The sequence below is a fragment of the Hoplias malabaricus genome, chromosome 8 (assembly GCF_029633855.1).
Source record: "Hoplias malabaricus isolate fHopMal1 chromosome 8, fHopMal1.hap1, whole genome shotgun sequence".
NCBI classification, from domain to species: domain Eukaryota; kingdom Metazoa; phylum Chordata; class Actinopteri; order Characiformes; family Erythrinidae; genus Hoplias; species Hoplias malabaricus.
In genome coordinates, this window is record NC_089807.1 from 10231772 (window position 1) to 10249199 (window position 17428).

A 17428-nucleotide genomic window follows, 5' to 3' on the forward strand; every position below is an offset into this window, starting at 1 on the left:
CAAGATAGCAGACCATGTCCTGTTTATATAGGATTAATTGTATTATTTAAAATGATAATATACAATCAATAAAATAATTAATTGGCCAAAAATAAAAGTTATTTCTGGGTATAAAGTGCATTTTTTCTTATTCACTTTAAATAAATCCTATCACTATCAATGTCAAGAATTACATCAGTTGTATTGTATTTTACTTCAGTTTTTATTCAGTGAATCAATTTCACATCCAACCAATGTCTATAACTTTGAATAGACATATATTTTTTATATATATTTGCCTTGTGGAATCATTACAACTCCGGTTTTTATACATTAAAACAAGGCTACAACAGTGGTTGTTCCTCTCATACTTGATAATGATATAGTAAATGGATTATAGAAATAATAGTTTCAAGTCATAAATTGTATGTATGTTTGCTGTGTTCTTCAGCAAACAGTCCTTCACCACACTTCCTCGTCTTTAAAGTCTGGGCTTCTCTAACCTTTATTCATCTATAACAGACATGTTTGTCCCTTAATATAATACCTCTCTTTATATTTTGAGTTCAGATGCATATTTAAGTGGGGACTAAATTTGTAGCATGTCTTGACTTGTTTTCTAGATGTTGAATGCCTGGTGTTTTTAAACTGCTTATGGTTTCCTCCAAAGCCAGTATTAGAGACATTCTCAAAACAGCTTAATCACTTCTGCTTGGTATGGAGACTTTCACACTAATAATATAATGATATACCAGATGCAAACTTGTATAGAGACCCTGTTTGCTTAACCACCTAATATCAAATCATGTTAGCTAAGCATTATCCCTTCTACTCAGTTGTGAATAGTATCTCCATGCTGTGACTCTTTTTTCCCCCTGTACCACAAGAGAATAGCTCTGAACAATCACAATGGACAGGCATACATATGTACACAATAGTCTAGATAAAGTGTCAGCCATACAGCTCCTTACATAAAGGATGTAGGGTGTGTCTTTGGTATCGGCTTGTCTTTGATGTGGTTAAAAAGGATTTATTCAGGATTGCAACAGATGTTCTGAAGTGAAAGCATGTTTTCTTTCATATCTATACGTGTATAACTGTTCTGTGTTTTACTGAACCCCTTTTGAAATTGGAACATTTGTTCACATTAGAAAGTTTAGTGTGCACACCAGAACTTCTTGCCTGTAGAACGTAATGTTGCCTTTTAACCTTCTGCTCATAACCTTTTTGTTTTAGACGAGAGGCATTTTGTTAACTATTCATAGGTCATGGGGTTAATCGCTAACATACTCATTCACATTGAGGAACTGCTCCACAAGAGAGTGCTATTGTGTTTTACATCAATGGCAATTTGTGACCTTGTGTGTTGGTTATATTTTAATCCAAATAATCTCCAAAATAGAAAATTTATAGGAGAAAGAAAAAACCTTCTTTATTTTTAAAGAACATGAATGTAAAAGGGTTTTATTCTCAAGTATTTCTACTTGTTCATTCATCATAAAAATGTCACACTATGTAAAGGACATTTGCTGTGTCTAAATGATGTAGTAAACTAAAACACATCAAAAATGCAGATACATATTATTCTTTGGAAAGCAACAATATACTAAATTCTTAATGTTGAAAAAGCTTTCAATAAACGTCACTGGCTGATATACTATATGATCTCCACTGTACTCCTCTTCTCTTTAGCCCAGAGAACGTAGCATTCAAAATGTCTGAAAAGAATTTCATATTTTGATTGGTCACTTTTCCACTTTGCCTCAGTTCATCTTAAATTACGTCAGGCCCAGAAAAGGTGGCAAGATTTCTGGATCATGCTTATATATGGCTTATTATTATTATTATTATTATTATTATTATTATTATTATTATTATTCTGTTTGTTTGAATTTGTGAGTTTTAACCTGCATTTGTGAATGCAGTGATGAACTGTGTTCACATACAATGGTTTGTGGAAGTGTTTCTAAGACACCCCAGTGATTTCCTCTGCAAAATCATATCTGTTTTGAATTCAGTGCCATAGCCAACCAGTACAGGATTTGGGTCTTGTCCCTTGCATAAAGGGCTTTTTGTAATTCTCCAGATCTTTAAATTATATTATGTACTGTAGATTATGAAATCCCCTCTCTGGAAATGGAATTTGTACGTAATTTGTTTTCCTCAAGCAGAAAAGGATTTGCTTCAAGACGTAGCACACAGCAGAAGCACTCAGGAAGAACGTTCTTACTGAATGTATCAATATAAAATGTAGTGTCAGTGTTCAAATTTGGCCTCTGTGGTCTATATCTTGTTTAATCTGTATCATAAAAGCTGTTCCAAAGAAGTCTTTCAATAGTAAACTGTGTGTGTTAATCATGTCATGTTTAATCTCAAGCATGAACAGTTTGGTTGAAGAAGCAATTGTGGTTAGGAGGTTTTCTGGTACATTATGCCTGCTTCTCACCCAAGTTACATTTGCCTTCTGCACATGTGCAGTTAAAGTGCTCAGGAGATTCTTTTGCTGTTAGCTGTACAATGTGAATCATGCACCATTTGGTGAAGGCTTTTGTTTGACATCAACAACTTCATATAGCAACCAACTAACGGGATTCTTGGCTTCTCTGTGCTTTTTCCACATGACCAGTGGGCTGCTGTAGTGATTGTGCTGTGGGCAGAGGTGGAGTCCAGCTCTGTGATGTGAGTCATGTGCTGTGTGTGTTGGGAAGGTGTGGTGGTACAGGGAAAGAGGCAAAGCACGGAGGGGAAGGGTAGGTCTGCAGAGGTCAACAATAGCTGTGTACCTCAGTAAAGACTTTTGTTTTCATGGATACCAGTGCCAGCGTCACAGCCAGCCATAACCAATCCTTTGTGGGCTCTTTTTTTTTCTTTTTTTTTTTTCTTTTTTTAGGGAGAGAGAAGATGATTCACTGGGGTTTTGGTCTGGATAATTTTCTCTCAAATATGTATCACTGTCTGGGCAAGCCAGTCCAAATGTCTTTTAATTCCTTTGTGATTCACACTCCAATGCCTGCATCTCCAAATAAAAGGAGTGAACAAGGAGTGAAAAAAGGGAGAGACTTAATGACTCAGATTCCTTTGTTTGTGCTGGTGATAAGAACCAGAGAAATTTTATTTACTGAACGTCCTAAATGTGGCTTCTGAGTGTTTATGTATAATGCTGATCATTTTAAAATGGTGGTAAATCTGAGAAAACGTGCTTTTCTTGCCTCACAAACTGCCTCACAATGCCTTGCCCACCCCTGCCAGGAATTATGAAAAAAATGTTTATTTCAGCCTGGCCTAGGACTACTGACTGTGGAGCAAACAGAGAGATCACCCCAAACTCCACAGAGAGGTGAAGCTCGATCCCAGGCCCCCATGTCTGGGGCTGTTCGGCAGTAATGCCACCCACTGTGCCATCATAGCTTTGTTCTTGCAGTAACTTCATAATATTATGCAGAAGATTTAAGAACTTCTGGAATTCTCTTTTTGACCTCAGTATTTTTCCAGAAATCTTTCTATTGTATTTGGCTCGGTTCATGCTGTAATTTTTTTTTTCATTTTAAAAATGCTATTTTCTATATTGAATATATATGTGTATATTTAAATAGTGAGTTAATAAACTATAAGACATTTATATTTTTTGTGCTAACCTAAATAAAGGTTTGCATATGCAAAGATAAATCTTCAAACATCAAAAGAACACACACCACAAACATTTTAGTTTTGAACAGTCTCTCTTCTCTGATTACTGACTTTGATTAATATTACACTTATTGTACATATTTACGTAAACAAAGAAACAGATGATCAAATTTTAACTTGGAAATGGCAAAGTGATGAAAAATATCCTCACGACAGATTCCAGAAATTTTAATTAAAAAAACAGTTCTCTGTCAGTTAGGATTTAAATTCTGTATACAGTTAAATATGTGGATGTAAGCAAAAGAAGGCGCTGAGGGATATAATATATCCAGCCCCACCCTTCTTTCATCTGGACATGCCTTACAGCGGTGTTTGGAGATCATTAAATGACTGAGATTGTGATTCCCTAGGGTATTGTCTCTTTCAAAAACTCACTGGTGTGTGGGGTGTGTGTGTCAGTGTGTGTGTGTGTGTGTGAGTGTGTGTGCCAAACACTTGGGAGTGGCTCAGGATCCAGTCCAGAATTTCTGCGGAGACTTGTCTGTGAAAGTGGAAAGAAAATAAAGAAGAAGGAGGCGGAACAAAGATAATTACTTTACATCTATGTGGTGCAAGTGAACATCACGGACAGGCACTCACTTTTACTGGCTCTTTTCAAGGAACGTTTACTTCTCAAGGAAACTTTCTCCTGACTTTCACCTGCACTTCAGGTAAAGTACAAGACACTTTTTTACTCACTTTCTCTTACATTAGGAGAGAAATCCTCTCAACTGAGACATGAAGCTGGATTGTTTATAACACATTGCTTCTTTATGGACAATGTTTTTTATGACTTGCATGTGTTTCCTATTTAAAGCCTGCATCAGTTTGAGTAAATACAGCTTCACAAACATTAATAGATTAGCCTTGAGAACATGGTAAACAATCAAATGTATAAATCTGACACTTTTTAGAAATTGTGTCACACGGGTGGGTCCTTCAAGGGTGCGTCTTCAGTGCAAATATGCATCTGTCCCTCTGGAAAAGAGAATGCAATGTACCATTTAAAGTGCCCAGTTGTCAAACATGTGAATGTTTACACTGAACATTTGCAGAGCAAGAATACCTGTGCAGGACTTTTCTATAAGTGCAGTGTTTATGCTTGGACTGTTTCAACACTGCAAGGTCAGGCTATGTATTGTTTTGATTGCTGATCGTGATTCCTCTGGTTGCATGACTTCACTGTGTACATAGCTGAGGGCTGTATCTGTCGTCTGTGGTTGTATTTTTTTTAAATATTTTTGAGCTGTTATGAAGGAGTATACTTGCTATGCTCTGGATGGATGCATAGTTAACATTTTAAACTGATGCCAACCCACAAGACAATCTCTAATTCAACTGGTGTAAATGACAGACCTTGGTTTCAGTGAGAAACTGTGTCCCACCCAAATAGAAACAGTTGGGCAAATGAAACATCCACATCTGGGTCTGTCAGGGTTAATTTCAAACTCCAAACTCTCTGAGTTACTTCTTCCACAGTAGCAAATTTAGAAAAAATGGAGTGTATAATAAAATCGATGGCACATTTTGTGCTGGACGGGGTTGGCTTGGGTGTTTTTAAATGCTATTGTGGGCTTTCCTTTGTTGTCACAGTAGCTGTTGAACTAATGTGCCCTCAGGACATGTATCCTCATAATTTTTTCTGCTGCAGCTTTATATTGTTTTTGCCAAATATGTTCTTGTGGTGAAGGATTAATTAAAGTTGTGCAATCCTGTTATTTATTTGTTGACACTGCTTACTTTGCAGCTCCTGGTTTTGAGAATAGAAATCTGTACCAGGTGTCCTGTCAAACCAACCAAAAGCAGCACCAGGTTAAGGAATTTGACTGTGCCCTAATCTGCTGCATTTAATTTATTTTATACTTCATTTACTCAATAGTATTGGTCCTGACCCCAGGATTTATCTGTATGGAACCAAATTTCAAATAAATGTAGTGCATCAACAAAACCCTTTTAACCTACACAACTAGACCATGATAAGGACTATGCAATATCTTGAGGATCTTGAGGTTTCATTAATATTAATTATATGTAATATATTCTCTAACAGCATATTGTTGCTGTCCAGAGAAAAACATGTATCTCTATATTTGTGGATTTTTCTTTGCTACATCATTTAAACACAGTAGCTGTCCTTCACATTGGGTGAAAAGTTCATGATGTTTGGACTACTATTCTAAAATTAGTCCAAAATTAAAATTTAAAATTAAATCTAAAATCTATTGGACTAAAATTCTCCAAAATTACTTAGAATGAAATCTGTTACAGGGTGGCACAGTGGCGCAGCACGTAGGTAGTGTCGCAGTCACACAGCTCCATAGGCCTGGAGGTTGTGGGTTCGATTCCCACTTTGGGTGACTGTCTGTGAGGAGATGGTATGTTCTCCTTGTGTCTGCGTGGGTTTCCTCCGGGTGCTCCGGTTTCCTCCCACAGTCCAAAAACACACGTTGGTAGGTGGATTGGTAACTCAAAAGTGTCCGTAGGTGTGAGTGACTGTGTGTGTGTTGCCTTCCCAGGTGTATTCCCGCCTTGCGCCCAATGATTCCAGGTAGGCTCTGGACCCACCGTGACCCTGAACTGGATAAGCGCTTACAGATAAAGGATGGATGGAAATCTCTTTCATTAAAACTTAACAAGATTTTCTCCTTCTCCTATTTAGTTACTATTTTGGAGCAATGATATGATGGTGTCTGAGTCCAGGAAAAACCCTGAACTATAGGAAAAAGTCACTCAGACAGGTGGTGGACAGCAAGAACTTTAATTTAAAGTTAGAAACAGATCATACCTTAAACTACACCACTATTTTACAGGCCATGATAATGGTACAATTTTAAATGTCAACCTTCAGCCTACTTTGTTTTCGTTAGGCAAAAGTAAATATTTTATTAATAATAAAATCTGTAATATTTGAATATTATTTTATCATTACTGTATACTACACTAAATGCATACTGATGAAATAATTGAATTGCTTCATTGCAATAACAAATTAAAGAAAAAAGAAAAAAGAGCACCAGGTTAAAAAGACTATTCAGATGCTGAGGGAATAAAAACAGCTGGGAAACTGCACAAAACTGTGGACATCATAACATATCATTGCTGTCCAAAGAAAAATATATACATCCATTGTTAATTTTTAGCTTAAAATTTCATATGAACACAGCAGCTGTCCCTTATATACTGTGAACATTTCATGATTCCTTTAAAAGTTAAGAAGGTGTTATATTTTCTCCTCTAAAGTTACTATATCGGAGATACATAAGTATAAACAACATCAATAGCGATATAAATATACTCACAAAGCCCAATAATAGAATGAAAAAAATGTCTGTAAAGTGCATTTCCTGTAGAATTGTCAGTGAATGTACAATGCAAAGCAATTCCCAGGTGGCTCTAAAACATTTAGAATTGGTTGCTAAGGTGTTGCTAGGTGGTTCCTATGGTATCACAAGTGGGATATTGCTAGGTGGTTGCTGGGTGGCTACTATGGTATCCCAGGTGGTTGCTATGTAGTTGCTTAGTTGTTGTTAAGGTGTTGTTAAATTGTTGCTATAGGATAGGATTTGACAGAATCCTATCTGTCAAAAATTCAGGTTTCCATGCAATTTATCTCACGTGCTATCAGCTCCATTACACACACCGAAACAGACCACAGACACAAACACAAATGCACACAAACACTCTCGCACATGAACACACCCAAGAAAATTATAACTTCACATCAAAAACACAGTTTACAGCACCTTCAAATTAAACCACACAAAATATTACACTTCCCCACACATTACTGATGTTATACCGTACGCTCAATCATACAGTTGCGTACATGCTCACCATTCCTGATCTGACCAAACATTTTAGAACTGAAATGTGCTGACATCTCAAAAAGGTAGGACAAGGTAATAGACAAGGAGAAGAAGACGACGTATACCATCGGCTATTCATGCGCTGTCTGTAACTGCTTATCAAGTTCAGGGTCACAGTCCCATCAGATATGAGTATTGTTATTATAACACTAATAAATCACTAACAAAAAAGATATCCTATAGAACTACTGTAAAATCCAACATCTCTCAGCACCGAACCAAACAGTGATGTGATACTATGGTAAAGCAGAGCAAGACTTCAACCAAGAGAACATAGTGATATACATCAGTCAGCCAAAACTTTACAATGACTGCCTTGTTACTATATTTAGTGTCCATTTAACCATCTTCACTTATAATGCAGATGCACATTGTGGTTATACAATTAGACCATCTGTTGCTTTGGATACTTTGCTAGCTCTTTTTTACCTTGTTCTTCAATAGTTAGGAGCTCCACAGGACCGCAACAGAGCAGGTATGACTGCAGTGTTTGATCATTCTCACCGCAGCAGTGACATAGTTGTGGTGTGTTAGTGTTTTGCCCTGGTACGTGTGAATCACACACAGCAGTGATGCTATTTCTACCCACTGTCCACTCTGTAAAACACACACATTTAGTCCACTTTAAATGTAGAATTTAGAGATAGTAGCTCATTTGTTGCAGTGTGTGTTGGTTGTCTTTTTATCCTTCACCAGTGGACACAAGACTGAACTCAAATAATACCTGGTCTGTTGTGGTCGACTGGTAGTCAAGGCCAATTGAGATCAGGGTGAAAAGGGGGCTGGGGCTGGGTGGGGGATTTTGGGCACAGACAGAAAAGTAATCTGTACACATTACAGATTCAGATTATACATTATGAGAAAACCTGAGAAAATTATGAGGAAGTGTTTCTCATTGCTCTGGTCATTTTAACATATTTGCTTCCAAGGTTAAATGGTGTTAAAATAGTGAAAAGGATTCACTGTGTCGTATACTGTACTGCAGTTTGAGTTTGCTTATCACACACACAAGCGTAGTGCCTTTGCATTGGAAATGTGCAAGTGATAAACATGAATGTATTTATGTAATATGTTTACTCCGTATGTGTATGTCTTTACATTTATATGTATTTACATGTATGTGTATATATTTTCTATGTGTATTACAGTTAGCATGGAATGGATTCTTTAACAAGACAAACCAACGACTCAGGAGGGAGTTCAGGAGAAAGAGGTGAGGAACTCTTTACCTTTTCTTAACCAGAGCAAAACCATGAGGTTATTTATCATCTTCTAATCATTACTTCGTCACTTCACAAGTTTCGTGTTTAAAAAATATTAAAAACAGCTCTAGTCTCACTAATTCGATAGATACATGGCGCCACCGGGTGGTCATGTTTTATTATTACACGGTAGTGAGGCGTAACGGTCGTTTCCAAGATACTCTTCCCTCAATAAAGAGTTTTACAACTTTAGCCTGATTTATACGACAGTTACCACCGTGTGGTTGTACCACAGGGTTACACTTAAGTGCATTTTAAAGCCGGGGTCATTAGTTTAAATGGAAAATATGTTTACACAAAAAGTGTCTTAGGATTTGTGTGTTGATTCTGCCTAAGCCGCCTGTTAAACAGTGCCATCCTGTGGATGAATAAAAGTATTACAGCACAGTCGCTTCTGATCATATAATACAGAAACCCCATTTAAAAAACAGTAAAAGTAAAATACTGATTCACCATATGTTCTCTCTGCAGTTATAACAGAAACTACTGTTACATCAAGCAGACTCACATCTTTACCACCAAGTAAGACACATCTTTCTTTTTGGTTTTACTCTCAAATTGTTTTATTTTTTTTAATAGTATCAACCATATTCTATTGCTTCTTTATTTATGAATAACAAATACATATTTATGGTTTTGTATTTGGTGTAAAGTTTGTGTTTATAACATTATAATGTATTATTAATATTATTATTATTATTATTAGTAGTAACAGTAATAGTAGTAGCAGTAGTAGTATTAGCAGTAATAATAGTAGTAGTAGAATTAGTAGTAATAGTGGTAATAGTAGTAGTAGTAGTGGTGTCAATAGTAGTAATAGTAGTATTAGTAGTAATAGTAGTAGTAATAGTATTAGTAGTAATAGTAATAGTAGTAATAGTATTAGTAGTAATAGTAGTAGTAATATTAGTATTAGTAGTAGCAGTAGTAGTAGTAGTAGTAGTAGTAGTAGTAGTAGTAGTAGTAGTAGTAATAGTAGTAGTAATAGTAATAGTAGTAATAGTATTAGTAGTAATAGTAGTAGTAATATTAGTATTAGTAGTAGTAGTAGTAGCAGTAGTAGTAGTAGTAGTAGTAATAGTAATAGTAGTAATAGTATTAGTAGTAATAGTAGTAGTAATATTAGTAGTAGTAGTAGTAGTAGCAGTAGTAGTAGTAGTAGTAGTAGTAGTAGTAGTAGTAGTAATAGTAGTAGTAGTAGTAATAGCAGTAATGTTACTGTGCATGATATTAGTAAAGATCTGATTTGAATGAGGGAGTTTTACATTATTCAGTACAGAATGTAATGAGAAGATTTTTCTTTCCTTCAGAGGGCTTCAGTGGATCAGGCAGTAAAAGCATGTCCAGCAGTTCTTGGGGAAATGGCTTTGAGAAGAATTTTCTGAGTCAGAACAGCAGCGCCTCTTACTTCTCCTCCTGTAAGTGTTTACAGCAGGCAGCAATCCTGTCAGTATTATTATTCAGTTCCTGCACATTACCAACTGTAAATACAAGGAAAAATCTAATATACTGATACTGGCGTAAAGTGATGAAATTATGATAATGAGCATATTTCATTTTCTGATAGAATTTTGAAGTATGAAATTCTATACTTCAAGAGGTGTATTATCATAAGTGTATATAGTATTACAGGGCAGAGTGAAGTTATAATACTACAAGACAATACTCTGCACATAAATGAATTCACAAATGGGGTAATGTTTTGCACATAAGATTAATTGAATCGATAGACTGATATGAATTATTTTTTAGTTTTTTGTTCAGGTCAGCTCAGTAAACATGGGGTAAAACATTCCTTTCACGCACTGTAAAAAATATATTCAAATATGTCAGTAAATTACAGTTCATTAGTTTGGAAATTTGTGCCTGGAAACTTGAGTACCTTTCTTCTCACCTGTTTCTATCAGCCACAGAAGCAATGAACAGCAGCAGTAGATTGTACTGAGTGATAAAATGCAGCAGATAAGATACTGCAGCAATAAAATATATTTGGTAAAATGAACATTTAATTTTGATTGACTGTAAAATTTAAATACCCATAATTCATTCAGTTTGTACTGCAGTGTATTTAGTATCTAAATAATAGTATTTACAATGTAATAAAGAAATGTTTTGACGGAATTAACCCCTGTGACCTCCAGCCTCTGCAGGGGGGAATGCTGGCAGTACAGGGTTCGAGGGACTGTTCCTGGGGGATGAATTCAGTGGGAACGAGTGGAGGATTGGAGGAAGTGGAGGAGGAGGAGTTGAAATTATATCTGGATCAGGCTCTGGGTCTGGATTAAAGGTCAGATCCAGCTCCTCAGGTGGAGGGAGAAGGACACAAATGTCCTCTTCCTCAGTCAGTCACTCACCTGTTTTTATGGAGAGGAAGACTATGACCAGTCACTCTGGAGGTTACGATGGTGAGTCCAGCTTACCAGAACATACATGAAATAAAACAAAAAATGGGAACACTGGGGATTAGTTGGGAGTCATATTTCAGTAAAAAAAGAAAAACAAACAAATACAGAATAACTGCCCTTTGTGTAAATCAAGTCTTGTTTTTGTTGTTTTTAGGAAGTTCAAGTGCCAACTCCTCACCGGAGCTCATAAGGAAAGATTATGGTCAGAAATTCAGCTTTTTTTGAGTGATGTGTGTTACAATCATTAATGAATCATTAGTGAGGACACACCCAATCAATGTAAAGAAGAGTACTACACAACTGAGTCAGGCTTTAACTACTTTTATAACATTGTGTGTAAGGCCAGTGATAAATATTCTAAATATTCAGGTGTTAAAACCACACTTAATACCCAGGGAAATGAATAAATAGATACAAAAAATTGTGAAAAATTAATGCTGTGTGTTTTCTCCAGGTGCGTCCAGAGGAAGATCTCAGAGCAGAGGTAAGTAAATATTACAACGTTCATCATATCACACTGTAAGGCTTATTATGGATGTGTTTAGATGTATTATGGAATATGAAACAAAAATGGTCAAAAAAGCACATAAAGAAAGTAAATGAATAAAATAATCTTTGTTTATTACAGAGAGTGAAATCAGGGCTCGATTACAGAGCGCATCTCCCTCAACCAGATGTAAGTTTACCCTCAAACCACACATTTCCCTTCAAAATACACAATGATCATCTCCATGTTTCTCAGACGTCCTACGGAAATAATGAAACAAACTTTCCGTAATTTTCCAAAGTTTTTTTTTTTTTTTATATAAAACCTTCTGCTTTTCCTCTGTGTGTTAATGATTAAAAATACATACAGCACTTGCTCCTTTCATTGGGAGATTACTATCTCCATCCCCCTGTGATGTTTGAGTTTCAGGGCCTGGGAGTCCAAGAGAGCACAGTGGTCTTCAGTGCCGTAGTGCAGCATATTTTTAGTGTTTTCCTCCAAGCGTGTCTCATGGCACTGTGTTCGCAGCTGTCCCAAAAAAAAAAAGGACATGTTATATTATATACAATTATAAAAAACATGTTTTTCTAGAAAAACAAAGACAAAAATGTAATCATTAATAAGCACTCAAACTGCAAAGCACCACAGAGTTTTATAATCAAAAAGATTTTTATTAATCAATTGGTTATGATCTTATTGTTAATTTAGTTTATTGCGTAATTGCGTACCCCATTCTCTTCTTCATGCTTATTGTAACTGAGTGACTGGATCATCTTTGTAGATATCAATGTTTTCTCAGGACTGTAGAGGAATGTGTATAATGATTCATTACCTCTGTCTGATTGCAGGGACGGAGCTGGATGATGTGAAGAAGCTGTTAAAAGGCAGTCGCTCGTCTAGTGTGAGCCCCACCCGCTCCTCCACCTCCTCCACCCTCCCTGTCCCCCGCAAAGCTACAGTGGAGACCAAGATCATCAAACAAGGCTCTCAGACTGGTACAGATATGACTCATGAATTTGAGGAATGATCAGAAAACAATTGAGATTAGAAATACATGTACATCCCCAAATTATAAGCAATAATACCCAGAGCAAAAATAATCCTGGGTATTCTATCTTGATATATATTAATTTAATTAATATATTAATATTAATATTAATGTAATCTTGTGTGTTTCATGACACTGAATGAATACTCCAGCAATAAGAAGAATCACAGACAAAAATTCAAGTTACAAGATGAACACTACTGCTTTTTGTATTATACCCTGTGCACATAAATATTGAATTCATCTTCACTAATGAAACTTCAGATAACAAGCACTTATTGGTTTATTAAATATGTTTGGATGCTGAGTAACTGATTACAAATGAAACTAATATATATGGTACTGACCCTGCTGTGTGACAGATTTTACTAGCACACATGCCGCATTAACCAGCATAAACTATCAGGGCTCATACTGGTCTTTGAGGTTTTTGTGTTTTCTTGCTTTTATTTATTGTGTACTGTACTATGTCTGAAATGTTATTTTTAGTTTCAGGGCAGTATGACAGCAGTATTCTGGAATCTGTGCTCCCGTCCTACACCTGTTCAACACTGCCTTCTAACATCTCTAATGTGTCTAATATGTCCACTGGCTCAGGCTTTGCCTATCAGAGCAGCACCAACAACATGTCTACTGTCTCCTCTCTCGGCAACAGCACGTCGCCATCCTCACTGTCCGGTAAGCATCAGCTTCACTAAACGTCTTACTGTTTGCCGCAAGCAGACACTACCTGAAAGATTCACATGATGTTTACAAAATAAAGCATTTTTACTAGTAGCCTTTTTTATATATATCTTTGCTAATTTGATCCTAGTATGGATTATTAGAACCCGCCTTCAGTAACATTAATAAAATCTCTTTGGTTTTGCAGTGTATGGATTCCAGAATAATCTTGCCTCACCATCTAGTACAGTTCTCACATCTCATGGAGTTAACATATCTAATGGATTGCACACATCTAGTGGAGTGAAAACATCCAGTGGAGTGCACACATTTAGTGGAGTGCACACATCTGGTGGAATGAATACATCCAGTGGAGTGCACACATCTGGTGGAATGAATACATCCAGTGGAGTGCACACATCTGGTGGAATGAATACATCCAGTGGAGTGCACACATCTGGTGGAATGAATACATCAAGTGGAGTGCACACATCTGGTGGATTGAAAATTTCCAGTGGAGCAAACACATCTAGTGGATTGAAAATTTCCAGTGGAGCAAACACATCTAGTGGAGTGAAAACATCCAGTGGAGCAAACACATCTAGTGGAGTTAACTCATTTAACGTTGTTAACTCACACTCAGGTAGGACATATATTCAGTAATATCTGATTTCATCAAGTATAGCAACATCTGAACTCAGTTCAGTCAGTTGGTTGTTAATTGTGTGTGTGTGTGTGTGTGTGTGTGTGTGTGTGTGTGTGTGTGTGTGTGTTGTGTTGTGTAGGATATGGCGTCCAGAAAAACCTATCTCAGAGTGTAAGTAGCTCTGGTGTGGTTAGTACTGGAGTCTCAACCTCAACAGGTAACTCTACACTCATTCATTCAAAATAATGATTTTGTCATATATTTTACAAATATCGTTACTTATCATACACAAGTCAGATACTAGCTATTGTTTATTATTATTTCCTTTTAAGAAAGTCATTAAGCACTAAAGCATTAAAAGTTTTTAGTTGAATATAAATAATACACATTATTCAGAAAATCTAAAAACTCAATTTATAATATTACTTTTTTAATATTTGACACATTTTTAACTGTCTTTATTACAGTTTCTATTCTATTAAATTTCCATTCCATTCCATTGTGTTTCATTGTATAAATGCATCCTTTCAACTTAGTCAGAAGATTTTTTGCTATGGGTTTAATTTGGGTTGTCCACATTTTCGTGTTCCCTCTGGTCTCCCTTAGCCATGCCCTGCTCCCAGGAGTAACATCACATCATGTCTCACTGCATAAACTCTGTCAGTGTAGTCTCCTGTCCTGGTTCACTGTAGTTCAGTTGTTGTAAATTTAATCTTTACCTTTGTTCAATACGTTTTATATTTTGATCAACTTTAGTGTTCTCTTTTTAGTTACTTTTGTCTGTTTCAGTTAGTCACCTCAGGCTTCTACCAGTCCCATACTAGTTTTTCTCACTGTAGAAGGATAACAAAGTGTATTTCTATATCTGCAATAGCAGGTCTTGCACAGGTCTATTTCTCAGGATCATTCTTGTATCTAAACTTCTCAGAAATATGCATAACATGAACTTAATGGCAATGTTGACTATAAATTTGATCAGAGTGGTCTCTGTCTTTTAAACGGTACTTCGTATGCTTGTATACACTTGGTAAATCAACACTTTGCCCCTTTTTAGGCACTACTACGCAGTCTGTGAAAGATGACGTACCGCGTAAATACATTATTCTTGAGAAAGAAAATATTCCATCAAAGAGAGACACGGAGGTGCTTGTTCTGTCCAAGGACAGCGGAAAACTCTTCACCAACAGCTTCCCCAGTGAAAAAGGAGGTAAAGAAACGTAGAAATTTATCTTTAATACGTCACTGTTTGTGACTTTGGTAGCTTTGTAAATGAAAAGAAAAGGGTAAAGTTAAGCAGTCGTACTCTGACAGAAATTACTGTCCTCTGTATTTTAAAGGGTCAGTTTCAGATGTTTCTCTGAAGAAGGAGACTTTCACAACCAGTTATGCTGAAGCTGCTCCCGTCAAATCTGCAGCAGGCTCCTACTGTAAGGATCTGTGTTATTCTGAAAGCATCCGTGTAAAAGACATATCAAGCTGCATCTTGGGAGTTTATGTTTGGAAGAATTAACAATGAGGGAAAAACAAAAACAAATGATAAATAATCATTACTGCAATTTTTGAATATGCAAACTGTATCACAAATACCAATACAACAATTCTTATGTGTCTCCACAACTTTTCTTATTGTTATAGATGGAGCATCTGTGGTTCCAACAAAAGATAAGGCTACCTATGCAGGTAAGGTCTGCGTGTTTCTAATGTGTGGCTCCTATAAAACCTTCAGAGTGATATAATCTGAACCTGAGAATTGAATGATGTTTGTTTCTGCTTCTCTGGGTCTTACAGACATCTATAGTGATAAAGGAGGAGGAGGCTGTTTTGGCTGTGGTCCTAGCTGCTGCTCCTGGTGGAAGTGGCTGCTTGGGCTGCTGCTTGGACTACTGCTGCTTCTTGGACTTCTGTTTGGACTCATAGCCCTCAGCCAAGCCCTGAATAAACAAGGTGTGTGTATGTGTGTGTGTGTGTGTGTGTGTGTGTGTGTGTGTGTGTGTGTGTGTGTGTAGTATTAATTGATAAATACCTAGCGCATATTTTTCTTTAACAGCCAAGGAGGTGAGTGTGCTTAAAGCCCGCGTGGACGCTCTTGAGGGGCTGTCTCCTAGTGGCCATGCCCGCACAAGTCGACTGACTGGCAGCAGTGACATAAACAGCCTACAGTATGGCAGGGGCATGGGCGTTGGAGTGGTCAGTTCTGATAACACCCTAGGTTTGGGAGCAGAAACTGCCTCAGACTCTGCTGCTACTCAGAGGATACAGAAACTAATACAAGCTGAAATGCAGTCTGAAACATTCAGAGGTACTGCAACACACAAACACACACACACAGGTCCATTAAAACCTGAACATATAAAAAAGATTATATATTTAACGTATAAAGTCTAAAATGTACATAGATATAAAGGACATAAGGCTGGATGTTCATAGACACTATTATTTTAAAATTTCTTCAGAAATAAAAGTTATATGAGGTGATGAAGTTTTTAAACAAGAATTTAATGGCATTTAGCCACAAGAGCATTAGTGAGACCAAATAGTGAGAGTCTACTCTGATTCTCTGACTATCCCAAAGTTATTGGATAGAGCTTTACTGGTTCACAGCCCAGCTCTGGGGGCTTTATAATTGTCTAGTTTATTCTTGCATTAAAAATGATGTGCAGCTGTTTCAGAGAATCCCAAAGTTATTGTCAGTGCATTTTGTGCAGGTTGTTGAAGCTGTGTATGTACAGGGTTGCACATTAAAGTAGATACACTTAATAATTACAAGGAAGAATTTGCAGGCATTATTTTAGGTTCACCTTAAGTAACCTGGGATAAATATGTATATGTGTGGATGGTGTGGTTCTTACAATAATCTGTTTCTCTTTGTTTACTGCAGCCAGCCTTGCTTCCTTACAAAGGGGAGAGAGAGGAGCACCAGGGCCCAAAGGTCAGACCCAGAAAAGAGTCACAATATATATTTTCCTTTTATAAATAATTTATTCTTGAGTAAATTCTTCATATCTGAGACTAATTGTATTTTCAGGTGACACTGGCGCTCCAGGGCCCAAAGGTTTGTACAAATTGTCTTATTGTTTATTGTGCTACTTTTTTAGCTTTTTATCTTAGCTGTCATAAGACAATCTCACAATCTCTGAAACTTTATTATACAACAAAATAATTCTTAAATAGACATTTGTTAAACATTTTAACCATGAAGCTTGTGCATAAGACAGCAGTTCAGCTTCTCTCTCATAGTCAGAATTGGAATCAGAATTATTGGCCCTTGTATATACAAGATATTTGTGGTCACACATCAGCTTTCACAGTAAAGTACACCAAGTGTTCTATCACACTCAGACACACACAGACACATACAAACCTGTAAACATGAACACATGCATGAAAAGTGGGTATTTCAATGGTA

At 36.6% G+C, this 17428-nt stretch overlaps 1 protein-coding gene across 1 annotated transcript in view; it reads left to right on the forward strand.

Annotated features, from left to right (window-relative positions):
• The first annotated feature begins 4209 nt into the window (after positions 1 to 4209).
• Positions 4210 to 17428, forward strand: part of col17a1b (collagen, type XVII, alpha 1b) — a 29019-nt gene continuing 15800 nt past the window's right edge. Inside the window, exons 1-19 of the mRNA XM_066679348.1 lie at positions 4210 to 4316; positions 8660 to 8724; positions 9245 to 9295; positions 10084 to 10191; positions 10915 to 11178; positions 11333 to 11380; positions 11633 to 11662; positions 11807 to 11854; positions 12514 to 12660; positions 13203 to 13391; positions 13585 to 14019; positions 14162 to 14239; positions 15077 to 15229; positions 15360 to 15449; positions 15658 to 15702; positions 15811 to 15966; positions 16070 to 16321; positions 16901 to 16951; positions 17048 to 17074. Of these exons, the coding sequence (XP_066535445.1) occupies positions 8670 to 8724; positions 9245 to 9295; positions 10084 to 10191; positions 10915 to 11178; positions 11333 to 11380; positions 11633 to 11662; positions 11807 to 11854; positions 12514 to 12660; positions 13203 to 13391; positions 13585 to 14019; positions 14162 to 14239; positions 15077 to 15229; positions 15360 to 15449; positions 15658 to 15702; positions 15811 to 15966; positions 16070 to 16321; positions 16901 to 16951; positions 17048 to 17074 (2227 nt within the window). The 5' untranslated portion in view covers positions 4210 to 4316; positions 8660 to 8669. The remainder of the gene's footprint in view (positions 4317 to 8659; positions 8725 to 9244; positions 9296 to 10083; positions 10192 to 10914; positions 11179 to 11332; positions 11381 to 11632; positions 11663 to 11806; positions 11855 to 12513; positions 12661 to 13202; positions 13392 to 13584; positions 14020 to 14161; positions 14240 to 15076; positions 15230 to 15359; positions 15450 to 15657; positions 15703 to 15810; positions 15967 to 16069; positions 16322 to 16900; positions 16952 to 17047; positions 17075 to 17428) is intronic.